General features: G+C 34.9%; 1 protein-coding gene across 1 annotated transcript; it reads left to right on the top strand.

Annotated features, from left to right (window-relative positions):
- Positions 1–10,303: 10,303 nt before the first annotated feature.
- Positions 10,304–12,662, top strand: LOC129253306 (probable cytochrome P450 313a4). The gene is made up of 8 exons (XM_054891613.1): positions 10,304–10,354; positions 10,541–10,738; positions 10,797–10,982; positions 11,430–11,508; positions 11,604–11,730; positions 11,801–11,944; positions 12,008–12,434; positions 12,499–12,662. The coding sequence occupies exons 2-8, from the start codon at positions 10,555–10,557 to the stop codon at positions 12,654–12,656; spliced, it is 1,305 nt and encodes a 434-aa protein (XP_054747588.1). The 5' UTR covers positions 10,304–10,354; positions 10,541–10,554; the 3' UTR covers positions 12,657–12,662.
- Positions 12,663–15,792: the final 3,130 nt, after the last annotated feature.

Genomic DNA, 15,792 nt, shown 5'->3' with positions numbered 1-15,792 from the left:
ACGGTAATGTGAACGCAGTAGAATTGTGCGAGAAATTGACTAAGTTTAAGTTGGCGAGCTTATACAGCACAGGATTCTCGTAACAAGAAAATACTTATCCATGTAGCGTAGGCTACCAATACATGGGCTGTAACCTCGCAAAACATCTGTATGAAGTTTTAATAAAAAATTCCAAGGCATGCGTTTGTTAATAAAAAAACTACTTCATAACGAAATGCGCATTGTTTATCCAAAATTAGGATCTGATATTTTTCTAAGCTATTCAATATTAATCAGCGAACTCTGCTATCCAAAATTCTCCCTTTAGGAGAAAATGAAGCTGTTGTCGGACTGCAGAGTCTCGTAGAGCACACTGCTTCCCGTGTTTTAATATCGATGGATCAAACGTTTACTGCTGATACGTAGCAATATTTTATTACTGGACGTTTGAAAGAGACATAAGGGGGCGTCCATAAATTACGTGAGATGTTTAAGGGGGGGAGGTAGTCGAGTCAACTCTCATCTAATCTTACGTTAGAGAGAGGGGGGGTCTCGGCAAATATCACGCAATTTTTTTTTCTGATTGAAACAAAAAAAAATAATTATACTATTTTGGTCCAAATTTTTATGCGTGCCTATTTTATTTTTTTTTTCTAGTTTTTTAACGAGCGCGAATGTCAACAAACTTTTATTAAGAGTTACAAAGGGAAATTGTTTTTAATTTTTTTTTAGGTTGTGAAATGCGATGACCAGAAGTGCTGCAGCCCACGCCGGAGTGATCTGCATATGATTCTTCACGACCGTTTTCTGCCACCTCCATACCCTATCACTCAGGTTGATGGACGTTTGACAATTCCGGACTTTAAAGAACATGACGGAAAGTCATTTGCTCCATTTCTAATACGCCTACCGATTCAACCGCTGAATGCCTTTATCAGCACGCCTTATGATCTCTATTGCCCAAGTATACGTGATGATGTAGAGAAAAGATGCTGCAGTACATGCGGTATTTACTTCGCATCTATCACCAGAGCTGCAGAGCACAGGCGAGCAGCTCACATTGCACCAGCTAAGCAAGCGCGTATGTTCCGCAAAGTGCGACCCTCACGGATTGTCACAAGACGAGCTAATGAGTTACTGTGCGTAAGCGTCAACGGCTTAGAATGGCTAGATCAGAACGAAGTTGAAGGAGCAGATGATTTTACTTAAAATCATATGGACATGTTGGTCCCAACAGTCTCTCTTGAAACCGCGCATGATTCTCCATGGACTGAATTATAGTAGTTATTTTTTTTTTAATCGCAGTAGTTACGATTTAAGTCTTCTATTGTTAACTTTTTATTACACTTATAACTGTCAGCAATATTGATTACTAGTCTTAACTAGTCGTAAATAAAAGCACGAAGCAAATTTTTTTCTTTTTACAATAACAATCCAACGCGTTTACATAAGAAACCCACATTTTGAAAAATCTCACGTGAGATTGGGGGATGGGGGAGGGGGTTGAATAAAATCTCACGACATCTCACTAGGGGGGGAGGGGGGTACAGAAAATTAAAAAAAAACCTCACGTAATTTATGGACGCCCCCTAAGAGGATTGCAATAAAGAATTTAAAAATTCATCATGCTAGAAGAAACACCAGATTAGAGAATTTAATAGACATTTTTGAAATAATTTTAATTGCATCTTCAAATAAACTAACGCCCATCGAAAAAGAGTTACCATCAGAAATAGGGCATTTGCTCCCAAATGAATTAATAGGATTATATAAATATACAAAAATAGTAGGTATGCTAAAGCAAAATAATAAAGGAAACGATTATTTTAACCTTCTATTTGTTTTACTTTCTAATAAATTTTTGGTTCTAATAAGTTTATCACAAACCTTTCCGATAAAGACAAATTGAGAAAATTAAAACACCACAGAGTTTCTTGAGAAATTCTTTAAAACATATCCGAAATTAACGTACGTGGCATTAAAAGCAGATGTCATCGCAATAATAAGGCGATGCGAGCTGGTTTATTATGTTTTCCCCAAAGTGCGCCATTGAAAAAGTGCTTAACTGAGGTGAATTTGTATACCAAATTTTATGTTGCAAGATTGGACATTTAAACTTTGTTAGCTTTATAGTCGGTAAATAAAGTTGATTACGCAATAAAAGCTGGCCCTTAATGGTGTGAGTTGGAAGTTCACATGTCAAATGGGCTATAATTTCATATAAACTATGTTTCATACACAACTACAAGTGTGCCAATACCCTGCCGGAAATGCCTGTAGTGGAATTCACTAACGTGATTTAACGATATTCGCTTGGTTATCTTTCTTTAACCACAATTTTTACGATTTGGCTATTCGGAAACTCGTTTCATAACAAACATCGATAAAAAAAATCAACTGTTAACTTGTCGAGAATTGCAAACTAAACGGCAACAATTTTGGTGTGGTTAAATCAAAAGAGAAATAAGGGTTTTAATTAAAATGGTGCAATTACATTATGGAAAAGTTATTAATTATTTGGTTTATAATTTAAAACGTGGAGAGGAGGCAGTGAGCCCTTACACAGTAGATCAACGTTCACTGCGAGGTGTGAACAATCTTGTCCATTTAACTTCAGGAGAGTTCCAAAAAATATTGAAGGAAAGTTCCAAAATATATTGTAATTAATCCCATGTAATTCTCAGCTTGACAATCAGCTTACAGGTTCGAAAGTAACAGCGATTTCGACCGAAACTCAAGTAAATCTTGTAACTTTAAAGTTTATTAAATTGTAAATTTTGCTTTTATATTACCAGATTCTGGCTGCAAGGCAATTTTTCGCAACTGGATATTAACAACGACCCGTAGATGAGCAATGGGGAATATCCATGAGCTGGTGGTCCGTTAGCCATAGCACATCTTACATTGTATAGCAGATGCAATCAACCATTCCATGTTTTTCGCAAAGGTACGGCGCCCTAATCCGGTAATAGGCTGTGTTCCTTGACGAGGCCATACAAGTAAGTAAGTAAGAGGTGTCCTACATAGGAGAAACAAAGCTGATAAACGAGTCCGAAGCTGTAGCAATAGGCTGTCCCCAAGGCGGACGCAAAAGGGAGATCTTCTCACTATTTCAGAAGCAGGTCTTTGACAGATGGACTAACATGGATACCTGCAAAATAGCTAAACAAACGTGGCTAAATTTCAAAAAATCCAGAACTGACTAGTTGTTGAGAAATCTGTAAGCAGACATTTTCAGAATTACGTCAATAATAACCGGCCACTGGCTTTTTGGAGATCGTGCTAGGAAGATGGGATGGCCGTACAACTATAAATGTAGAAGCTGCAACGAAGAATGTGGAGAAACAGTTTTGCACTATCTGTGTGAGTACCCAAGTCTGGGTGCTCTACGACATAGAACTCTTGGGGAATTCTCGATTTTGAACTTGAAAGAAATTGCAGGAAAGAAAATTGATGACATAGGCAAATTGATAGTCAAATCAAGCAGATTCGTAGTAGTAGTAGTGGTTCTACAAGTGGTGTATCAAAATGGCATATTTTGTTCTAATTGGGTCTGGGATGTGTCGCTCAGACAACACCTACTCCAAATAATCCACCAAGAGGTATCCTGTGCTCTAAGTAGTGCGGCAAGCTGCAATATATGTACATTTATAAAAATACCTCCAAATGCCGTTTTTATGCGGATAACGCCGTGATAAGAAAGGGTGTTGGTCTGTATAATTCCTAGTGATTGGTAGCATCTATTGTTTTCGCATATTCTTCTTCTTAAAAAACAAGTAATATTCCCTCCTTTTGTTTGCTGTTGGTATATTCTCGAAGCATGACATCTCATCATTCTAGGACAAAAACCTTAAAATTCCCAGATAATATGCAAACAGAAGAATTATGATAATAATGAAGATAAGTTGATTAGTGATTCAACTAATCAGATGTTCTCTAGATGCATTGCCACTAAATGGATCCTTAGTTCTTAACTTAATGGAAGCGCACTCGTTCGCAACTAGCGAGTTTCCCTGCAGGGTAGCAAATAAGTATGTACATACGTACATAAACTTTTCTCTATAAAACACAAATTTTAGTAATGAATTCATGCGTATATACTCCTAGTTATTAGTTATCTCGTAGTGAAGTTAGTGGAATGCTGGTGAAATCAAAATGTTCTTCGCGCATTTTTTAATAAGTTTTTTTATAATTTCGTTAAGTGCTCTCCTGTGGTCGCGTAGGAAATATTATAAATTGATGTTTGAACTGCCTGGTCGGATTGGATATCCTCTTTTGGGCAACGCTTTGAAAATAAAGCAAAGAGATGGTAAAGTTTGTGTGAGGTGTTTCATTTTGCATTCCTCAGGGAATGAAATTCTGCATTTTCATAATGAAATTGCAGAAATTCTTAAGAGGGCTGTGATGTATTATATTAAATCTTAGTACAGAACAAATGTATTTACAGAGATTTAAAAATCTCAACTCGGAATGTTGCTAAAAACGTTGCATATAACAAATGCTCGACATTTTTTATATAGAAGAAATCACCCAAAATCGTCTACAAAAAAAAAATCGTTAAATCGTTTTAATCAGCACCATTTGAATTTATACCAAAATTTAATGGGCTATAAACTGTACGAGTATAATTTAAGTTTTTCTGAAAATTCTTTCTGAAAAGTGTTGAACTTTGATCAAATTATACGCAATTTTGTTTTTTTATTTGCACTAAGTTTAAAATTTGGTTTTAAATCGTCCTTGCTATATTTTCATAAAAAAATGATTAAAATTTGATAAGAATCAAATAAATACACGAATAAATGAAAAAGAAAAACAAAAAACAATAAATGAGAACGAAATAACACAATGTAGTGTACCAAACTAATTTAAGATGTTGAGACGGCATAACAGAAAACAGCGTAAAAAAATTTGCAACATTTATATATAAAAAAACAAAAAAAATGGCGCGACAAAAAACGAAAGAAACACTTATGACGTCACCATAAAGTATGTAATTTGCATTAATTTAAACTAAATAAAATATTGAGCTTACGTCAAAAAAAAAATATGAAATAAAAAAAAATTTCGAGCAACTTATTAAAGTATTAATTTGAATAAAATTAATACTAAATAGAGTGCCTATTCACGAACTTTGTTAACATTCGTAGGTGTATTAAGGCCTTAATGAAATTTTTATTTCCCCCTGAAGAGAAAAAAAAAATTGCACCATTTGCAAACATCAGGAAGTATGGCAAAAGAGAATTTGATAAAATTTTGTATACTTGACTTTTAATGTAGAGAAAAATATAATATATTTAGCCAAGAATATAGCAAATGGGAGACAGAAAGCATTTTGAAAATGAATAAGAAATATACCAAAGGGTTTTTCAATAACAGATGTTATCTATCGCTATCGAGAGATGATTAACGAAACCATTGATTTTTTACGGGAAAAATTTCCGGACCGTGTTATCTCTCGAAGAGGTAATCACAATTGGCCACCGAGATCTTGTGATTTAACACCTTGTGACTTTTTTCTTTGGAGCCACGTGCAAGAGAAGGTCTACGCCAACAACCCAGGGTCGATTCAAGATCTCAAAGATAGAATTCGTGAGGCTATCGAGGACATAGGGCAGCCACTTTGCAATTCGGTTATGGAAAATTTCATGAAAAAGATATTGTCCTGTAAGCGTGGTCGTGGTGGTCATTTGTCTGATGCTATTTTCCACTATTAACGGCATACCTTCCTCTTTATAATGAAATAAACATCCGATCATTTATATTAAAGAATAGAATTTTTCTTTGAATATCAAAATAACACCTCTTATTAGATAACCCTATAGGTTGTTCAATAAGTTTTGCAGTTCGATAAGAAAGACACAATCTTATGGTTTGAAATACACTTTATTATTCAGTATAGTCTCCCTGAACAGCAATTCATTTGTTTCAATGATATTCCAATTATGAATTCTATCCCTAAAGGTAAAGTCTGGAAGGGCTACAAAATACGCTTCCACAGCTGTTATGACCTCATCATTTGATAAAAAACGATTTCCATGCAAGCATTTTTTAGGTGCGGAAACAAATGGAAGACGCTCGGGGCCAAATCTGGGGAATATGGTGGATGCTGCAACAATTCGAACTTTAATTCAAGGATTTTAACCATTGTAAAAATGTATTGTCCTGATCAAAAAGCATTTTTTTCTTTTGTAAACTGTGTCTTTTTCACGATTTTTTTAGCTGGTCTAGAAGGTTACAAAAACATTCAGAATTGATTGTTTTACCAGTTTGCAAGTAATCCACAAATGAAATACCTTTCGCTTTCTAAAAAAACTGATGCTAACAACTTCTTAGCCGATTTCTTGATTCGTACTCATTTTGGAACCGAAGAACCAGGTTCATACCATTCTTTAGCTTCTTATTTTGATTTAGAATCATGGTGATAGGTTCAAGTCTCATCCATGTGATAAATCGATGCACAAAATCCACTTTATCTTTTCGAAAACGCTCTCAATGTGGCTGAGAAAGTCGCATTCGAATGGGGTTTTGTTCCATTCTTTGCGAATGCGACACGCTTTGTGCACACAGCTTTTTGAAACCCAATACTTCAGTCAAGGGTTCCTAGGGTTTCTACTAAATTTCTTTCAGTCACTCGACGATATTCCCATATAAGGTACTGAATATTTTCTAGCATTCTTGGTGACACTCCTGCTCTTGGACGGGTCTGACGTGGATCGCCTTCAAGGCTTGTACGACCACGTTTAGAGTCAGCAAACCATCTTTCTACTGTACTAATTTATGACGAAAAGACCTTAAACACTTTCAACATTCGTTCATAAATTTCCTTCGCTCTTAAACCTTTCCCAAATAAAAACTCAATTTGCGCACGTTAATTGATTTTTTCATTGTAGGAAATACTGTGACACGTCGGTACTAAACGGCTTGTGAAGTAAAGAATGAATTGTCAGCTTGAACTGAAACTTCACATATACATATGCGTTCACATGAAGACATAACAAACAAAATTTTGAGGCTAATAGCGCATATGGACTTGAAACTGTAGGTCCCTCCATTTGTGGAACAACATCAAGACGCACGCGGTCAAACACCCAAAGATGGTATATGCGCCAGTTATATATACATATATATAGCTCTTATCGGGCCGCAAAACTTATTGAACAACTTAGTATGTTATTTTTTGTTTTGAGATTCGTGCGAGAATGAAAATTTCATGTACAAAAATGTATTGCTTTCGCCTACTCTTCCTCTTCTCAAACAAGCAATTTCCCTTCCTTTTGGTTGTATATTCCTGAGTCATAATGGTGCAGCGAATTCGGAAGGCGCAATCTTATGTTCTATCATTCTTGATAAGCCATTTTCAAATACTGTTACCAGCGTGTCGCTTTTGTTTCCTCTTCAGAAGAGGAGGGTGGATTGTTTTAGTGGCTACCACACCACACGACGCAGTAGACGACGGTCGCTGTAAGTGCGAAGGCATTTTGAACCCTACCTTACATACCAAAAAAAAAAAACAGAAAATGGCGACAGCAGATGGCTGACATCACGCAAAAAAAACTTTTGTTTTCACTTCGCTGAACGCGTAGTCTTTATGTAGATATTTCAACCACGGCCGCTTTGAATTCTACAAAACACGTAACTTCCATTTAATTCGATTTGATGAGCTTTGTTAGAAACGCAAAAAATGGAAAAGTAAATTTAGCGCAGATATATTTTGCTTGTTAAACAAACTCAAGATTTTTGAAATTGACTTGTTTCAAATATTTAAAAATATTACCGAATTCGCGTTTTTCGGACGGAAACCGTAAGAAGTGTTTAAATCATGTTTTTATCCTAGTCATGTTTTTATCCTAGTGTAAATCATGTTTTTATCCTAGTCAAAATAAATGTGCTCAATATGTTGTTTCTTACAGTTGTTTTTCTTTTTTTTTTTTGTGTTTGTAAAATGTAAAAAATTGCTGACTTTTACTTAGCTTAATTTTTTCATAGTGTCTAACACTTTCTAACCTTTTTTTAATAAATTTACTTTTTACTTTCTTATCATCTGGAAGTCGATTCTCGTTCTGTGTAAACGTGAAGTAAGAAAAAATTTCCTTTCAGAGACACTTTTCACTCTGTTTTTTCGCAAACGATTATTTTGCGATTCTCGTTTGTGCCATGATAAAAGTGTTCCGTTTCCACTGTAGCCATAAAACTTTTACAAGTGTGATATTCAAATTTCAACTGACATTTGCTTTGAAGCTGGAGTAGATTTGAAGAAAATATGCCGCAAATAATTATTTTGTTTGATTTGGAGCAAAGAGTTCGTGATGAGGAGAGGTAAGATAACGATTTTTAGTAAATTTGATTCTGTTTTGAAATTAATTTAATATTAATAGGAATTTGTTGATAGTGCTGTGTCGCTCACTTCGCGATGGATAAAGACCACCAACGATGGAGTTTATTTAGAGGACTTTGAGGAACATGAAGTTCATGTTAGTTCGCCTACAAATATTTCAAGTTGTGATATTTTGAACATTGCAAAAAGACAACGTTTGCAAAGGCTGGAATTAGGAACAATGCCGATTTTGGAATTTCTGGCAAACTATAATGTTTTTTTTAATGAAACTTGGTGGAGATGTTAGTGAGGTGTTAAGGAACACTCTTTATAACTTTAAATTAATCGGGAAATAATAATTTTTTAATTATTTACATTCAAAAGCCCTTGGGAACATCAGTATAATTTGCCACATTACACTATATTTTTTAACATTTCACTATAAATCACCAAGTATACACTCACACGCGTGTTTGTACCGATTTTTATGCTAATATTCTAATTATATCTATTAAAATTAAATGCAAATTCATTTGCCTATGCAATCACATTCCAATTTTAAGCGCGAACAAGAAGAAGATTGGAATTACAACAGTATGGTGTTGCCGGATGCCTGCAAATGAAAACAAAAATTAAGTACTTGAGTTTAGTGTTAATGATGGGAATGGGGGTTATTGTGCCTGCTTACTACATACACGCATATGACGTTTTAATTTTGGGTTCAATGGTTTTAACACGGAAAGGAGTTCTACGCAAAAATACTGTGGATTGCGTAGCCGGAGTTGGACTGATGAGGGTTATTTTTTTGAAGCGCGGCCGAAGGCCGCCTACGCGAAAAAGAGTTCTACGCAAAAATACTGTGGATTGCGTAGCCGGAGTTGGACTGATGAGGGTTATTTTTTTGAAGCGCGGCCGAAGGCCGCCCACGCGATAAAGAGTTCCACGCAAAAATACTGTGTTAATTAATTTAATTTAATTTTAATTACTTTATTATTTTTTGTGATACGCTTAATATCATTGTTTTTAAGTTTAAATGAGTTGTATGTTTTTATTTTCAAATTCATTTCTCAACTTTAAATTACAGCAAAAAATACTGCAGTTTTATAATGAACCTTCCACTGAACATCCCTGCGTGCGAACTTCGTTTTCATTTCAGGTGTATGGCAACACCAACTTTTCGCTAAATTATAGAACTTTAACATTAAATTACTTAAAAACTATAAGCCTCCGGCAGGTTCTGTTTTCAGTTTTAAGATGGGGATACACCCCTCTATCACCCCCTTTTTACCGTTTTTTCCAAAGCGATCGGCATTATACTAAATTCTAGCCTTTGCAAATAGTGGAAGATGCTTTTACCAACAACATTCAATTATGAAATTTATTCGTAATCATTTATTTTTTTCCATTCATTTTTAATGAAATCGTTTGTTCATAAGCTTCATTTGTTTAAAACTATTGTTTAAAAATAGTACCAAAATATTTAAGATTGAAATAAAAACACATCCAATAAGCTCTATTCTTTGGTAAGAAATATTAATCATAAATGCTAATTATACACAGATGCATACAGAGGCCCCCAGACAAAGTGGTCGAGTATGAACAAAAAGCTAGAATAAAATGTGAATTAAAAAATTACAAAAAAGTTTAATATAACTTTTTAAAGATCAAATCGCAAATACAAGGAGATTAAGGATTTGACTTGATATTGACTTTTGTAAAAGTAGGATTCATTCTGCAAAAATAACCATATAAATCCTAGTTTAACACTTTGTGCAAGTTAAAAAAACATCTAAAATTTTCATCAAATTCTTCAATTTTTTAACAACATTTTTAGAAACTTTTCGGATATATAGAGTTTTGTAGCCTCGCAACTATACTCGCACTCGCAGGCATGCCACGGACCTCTTTCTCCATTTTTTCACACACAAAAGTGTTTTTTGTCAGTGAAAAGTTTTATATTCAAATATTTTGACAATTCTTTTCATTTTTTCACGGACGCGAATCGAAAGTGGAAAAAAACTTTTCATTTCACGTTTAAACAGAAGGGGAATCGACCACCTGGTAATATTTTTTACGACGTAGGCATTCGAACTCAGTGAGGCCTTTTTTATAGAATCTACGAAAATCGTGAATTCAGTGAAGTGCTGATTGCGGCAGGAGTAGAATCAATATTTTTTGTCTTATTGGCCAATATGATTCCGGATTTTTACGTAAATGAAGAGTTTAAACATTTTTATTTTATTTTAGAAATACTTAGCACCATGAAGGAGAAGGAGTTGGAGTATGGAGGTATATTTTTATCATGGATAGGTCCATTTCCAATAGCTGTTATAAGCGAGCCACAAATAGCACAAGATATCTTTACTTCGCCAAATTGTGTAAATAAAAGCTTTGTCTATAAAGGAGTGCAAGATGCAACTGGGCCAGGGTTATTTACAATGGATGGTAAAATGATTTTTTTTTCGCATATTTTGCAGGCTTAAAATGAATTTTTATTCTTCAGATCCTGAATGGAGTTATCATAGGAAGCTTTTGAATCCGGCGTTTGCGCACAAGGTATTGCTGAACTTCATACCGATTTTCAATAAAGAGGTCGATAACTTAACGAAAATTCTCAACAAACTGACTAATGTTGACGGAGTGGATTTAGTACCCATACTTCAAGACTTTACGTTAACTATCGCTACCCGTAAGTATCAGTTATTAAGACAGGATTCTATGAAACGATTCTAAATGACTCTTATCCTCTTTTATTTTTACGGAATTTAAGTTTTCAAGATCTAACTAATATGAGTTTATCTGAATTTCCGTAATAAATATTTCGGTGCAAGCCAAGCTTGGCATTGCTGGTCTAAACCAGGCGAATTCATACCAGCTGATAGCAGTAGTAGTTACAAAAACAAAATTTAAATGTATTTTGTTTTTTTTTCAATTTGGTGGCTTGAATGCCAATATTTTACTTAGATTCCAAATAAACAAATGAAATAACCACAAAGAAGAAAAACAGATTACTTTGACATTCAAACGACCAAACCGCAAGGAAGAAAAAAAAAACAAATCAGCTGCTCTACTGCTATCAAAGTGTGCCAAACCAAGTCAAACTCTTATAAGAACCACGTTTTGTCAATTTTTTTAGAAACTACAATGGGGCAAGATCTCAGCAAAGAAAATAATATAGCAGGCATGTGTGGCTCTTTATTGCAATCTTTCCAGTTGTAAGTAACTACATTTCTTCGAGAAAAAGTTATGAAACGAAATTTTGTATTATTTAAAAATTTATATTCATGTGAATTTTTAATGCATTTTCAAGTGTTCAAGAGACTATTACCGAAATGGGCACCCTATCCTGGTTGAGCATGAAGGCGCTGGTTTGGATTTTAGGCGATTATGAACGATACAAGAAAGCCAAAGCTGATATTCGTAAATTCATTGGCAATGTATGTTATTATCCATGGGTGGATCACAGTTCTGTAGTCCTTCATTTAGTAAAAGTAAACTCTCATTTAGCTTATTACAGAGCGGACGAAAACTACGCCGGACAGTTCAAAACTGGCTGAACATATTTTTATCAATCGCGCAATAGAATTATTTCAGCAAGGCAGTTTTACGCGCGAAAATGTCGAGGATGAATCCATAGTGATTGTGTTCGGAGTAAGTGATTATGGAAATTTTACGCTCGCCTTTGCAAAATCTTGCCTTCTACACTATTTGCAGGCTTTCGAGACGACGGCAACCACTTTAAAGCACGTCATCCTTTTGTTAGCAATGCATCCTCAATATCAAGAGCGAGCGTTTGAAGAAGTTACTTCGTTGTTCCCGGGAAAAGAGCCATGCGAAATGAGTTATTCGAGCATCCAACAAATGTCATACGTGAGTATGGTGGTTGATGAGACGATGCGTTTAATGGCTACCGTTCCACTAGTGGGACGCCAAGTGCGAGCAGAAACAAAACTAAGCAACGGAGTCGTCCTGCCAGAGGGGCTTCAAATTCTGGTCGATATTTTCAATATGCAACGCAGGGAAGATATTTGGGGACCAGAAGCGCATATTTTCAACCCAGAAAATTTTCTCCCATCAAATATAGAGGGGAAACATCCGTACTCCTATATACCATTTACGAAAGGCTTACGAAATTGTATAGGTCAGATTTTTTAACATATGTATTTGGTATTTTTTTACATTAACAATCACAAAATGATTTTCAGGTTCCAAATATGCGCTGTTGTCGCTAAAAATTGCCGTGGCTAAACTTGTAAGGAATTTTCGATTTACCACCGATTTTAAGTATAAGGACTTACAATTTGTTGAGAACATAACGCTAAAACTAAAAGAAATGCCTTTGATCAAAATACACAAGCGATAATCGAAGTAATGTGGATAGTAAAACTTCTCCGTTCAAGCGATAACTCAAACCGTTTTATTGTAAATTTTCAATTGATTATAGTACGACATGACTTGTTACTGCTATTCTCTTACCGTTTTTTACTTTGGTTTTTTCAAATCGTCAAAGAAATTGTAAAGTAATTGAGAATCTGAAAGTTCATTCTCGAATGTGAAATGACAAATTTTTTTAGGAAGGTTACAAGGAAATACATAGGTATTTGAATTTGTGTGAAATTAATAACATACCAAAAACTACAAAAGACAGAAATACTTTCGGAGGTTTGCCACTACCTGCCGAGGGGCGACTGCTATTAGAACAATGTTTTTCTTAATTTTGGTGTTTCACCGAGATTCGAACCCACGTTCTCTCTGGTAACTCCGAATGGTAATCACGCACCAACCCATTCGGCTACGGCGGCCGCCGTAAGCTCCTTATAAAAATATGTATCTGCCGTTCGGAGTCGGCTTGATATATATATGTATAAACTACAAATAAAGAGAAAGCAGCTGTTCTCTACAGGGCTCTTCGTTTCGACAAGCGTTAAAGTGGTGACCCAACAAGACGAATTGAATATCTATGGTGGCGCCATTAAAAAACAGTTACTTTATTTTTTTCGATTCTGACAAGTCTGACGTCAGCCTAATACTGAAAACAGTGAACACCGCACGGAATCCCTTACCGCAGTCCCTTACCGTGCACAAAAGCTCACCCCCGAGAACAACTGCGTTCTTTTAATTACATATGTACATAATACATCGGTTTGTGTGTGTATGTGTTTGGTTGTATCAACACAATGTTGCCAATGATATTTTTGCTTACACTCTTGTTCACACATCCGCGTTATCAGTTATAATTTTTCATTGTTTAATAAACCAAAGCCAAAAACCAACAAATGCAAATAGTTCATTTATCTATATTTAACATTATTCAACAGTATTTTTAAGCTATTTTAACAAAAATTATCATTTTTCTAAGTTTATTTTGTAAATGATTTCGAAATGTACTGCTTGGCAACACTGTGTGGTGAGAGAGCAATCAGCTGAGTCGGTATTACGGGATTTTTTAAAAAACCGTGAAATAAAATCTACGGTACGGAAGGAAGGAACTTCTCGTTTACATGGGGTTCTCATTAGTTTGATCGGGACAGCTGAGTCGGGATTGCGTTTACGGTGTTCATTGTTTTCAGCATAATCAGCAATACAAAATAAACGAACAAAACAAAGAAAAGTAGGAAAAATTGTGTGTTTGTGAAAATTCAGTGAATGGCATAGTTGTTTTGTGAGGTTTAAACTATTCAAACTAATGAAAACGAAGTGCCATGTGTTAAATTGTGAAAGCAAAATTAATACAAAGCCCCCAAATGCGATTTGTTTGCGTTTTTATGCGGAAGGCGTGGCAAGACAATTTGTGTGTGCGTGTAATTTCTTATGTTTGATTGTTTCCATTGTTTTCGCCTACTCTTCTTCTTCACAAACAAGTAATTCCCCTTCCTTTTGCTTGTTTATTCATTCGCTCTTACGACACGGCGAATTCACAAGGCGCAATCGTGTATTCTATCATTCTTGATGGCCCGACGCATGATGGCCAGCACCTTAAGCAAGTGACGAACAGATGAAGCAACTGGTATAAATAAACATTTGATTGCAGCGCGGGAAAAGAACTGCCAAAAATTACATTTGTTTGTGAAAATAGTGGGTCATGAGGTATACCAAGGGTAAAAATTAAAAGTGGTATCATAAATCAGCTGATTTCTTTTTCTTTTTTGCTTTCGCTATGTCCGTGTGGCTGTCAGCACAGAATGAAACAAAGCGAATTCATTCTTTGTTTTCTACTTTGCCATTACTTTGATTTGACAATCAAATGTACAAAGCATCGTTGTTGTTGGCCTAGTCGCACCACCTTTAATGAATGCACCTTGGGTATAGCCATACTCGCTAGCGACGAATCTTGACTATGTAAGGCTGGATTTTTCATTTTTGTTTTATGTATTGCAAAATGGTATCCTTCTCATCATGTGACTACTCCTTCAGTGGTAATATTTTTTATTTTTAATCGGCTATTACTTCAATTTAAATTAAATATAATTTCCAAGCATCGAAAAAAAATGCAAACAAATGTCATGCACAGAGTTGCATTTTGACTAACCAAATCTACTCAACGGCTGTTGGGCATGATGCAAAGGATAATGAGATGGCGCCCATCGTGGTCCAGTTACTTTGCGCTCAGAGAATTTGACAACTAGTTACGTGATTTTAGCTCCAGTATGGCCAGATTACCATTTTCGTAACTTGATTTAGCATTTTTTTTGTTATTTTTATTATTTTGTGTCTCGGAGTTTTAGTTCTTTCTTCATGACATTTTTCTAGTTGTTCTAATTAAAATGTCATGTTTATAATTTTGTAAAATATACATTTTTTAATAATTATTTTAATAATTCACTCAGTTTTATTTAGCTTTACTTTTTTTTAACATCTGGTGGCATTGCCCGCGAGTGCAGGTGTTGTTGGTGTTCTTCTGCTTTCGGCAGTCAAATCTCTCTCTCGCTACTGCAGTGTTGCCTAGCTTTGGATATAAAAACGCATTGAAATGCCCATTCAAAGAAAATAACCCAACAAATTTTTACTGAATCACTTAAAGAACTTTGTATGCGTGACAAATTGTCTTTAAAATGTGCGTTTTTTTAAATAAATGTGTCATGCTTATGTACAATTTAATTTATGAGGTTTTTTTTAAGCGAGACTCTTTTGTTAAGGGAACGACTTTTTTGCTAAATTTGAAGTTATGTAACTAGATAAGGTACTCTTTTTGTAAAAATGTCAGTATGGTTTCTTTAGTATTTTCTGGTATTTTGTTGTTTATTTTTACAATGAATATAACTTTTAATGCCCTATGTCTCACTAAGGATTGATGACCGGAAGAAACGATTACACCTCTATGGTTTTAATTCGCATTCAATAAATATTCAAAGGCTTTTTAAAATGTGTAAAAAAGTTTTCAATCTTAAGAAGAGTTGAGAGAGGGGCATTTAATATTTTTGCATAACCTTAAATGGAGCCCAAAATTAAATTTGCACTTTCAAATTATCAAATTTTATAAGAGTAAAAAAATTTTCATT

Source organism: Anastrepha obliqua, chromosome 1 (genome assembly GCF_027943255.1).
Source record: "Anastrepha obliqua isolate idAnaObli1 chromosome 1, idAnaObli1_1.0, whole genome shotgun sequence".
NCBI classification, from domain to species: domain Eukaryota; kingdom Metazoa; phylum Arthropoda; class Insecta; order Diptera; family Tephritidae; genus Anastrepha; species Anastrepha obliqua.
This window is presented reverse-complemented; position numbering and strand designations above follow the sequence as displayed.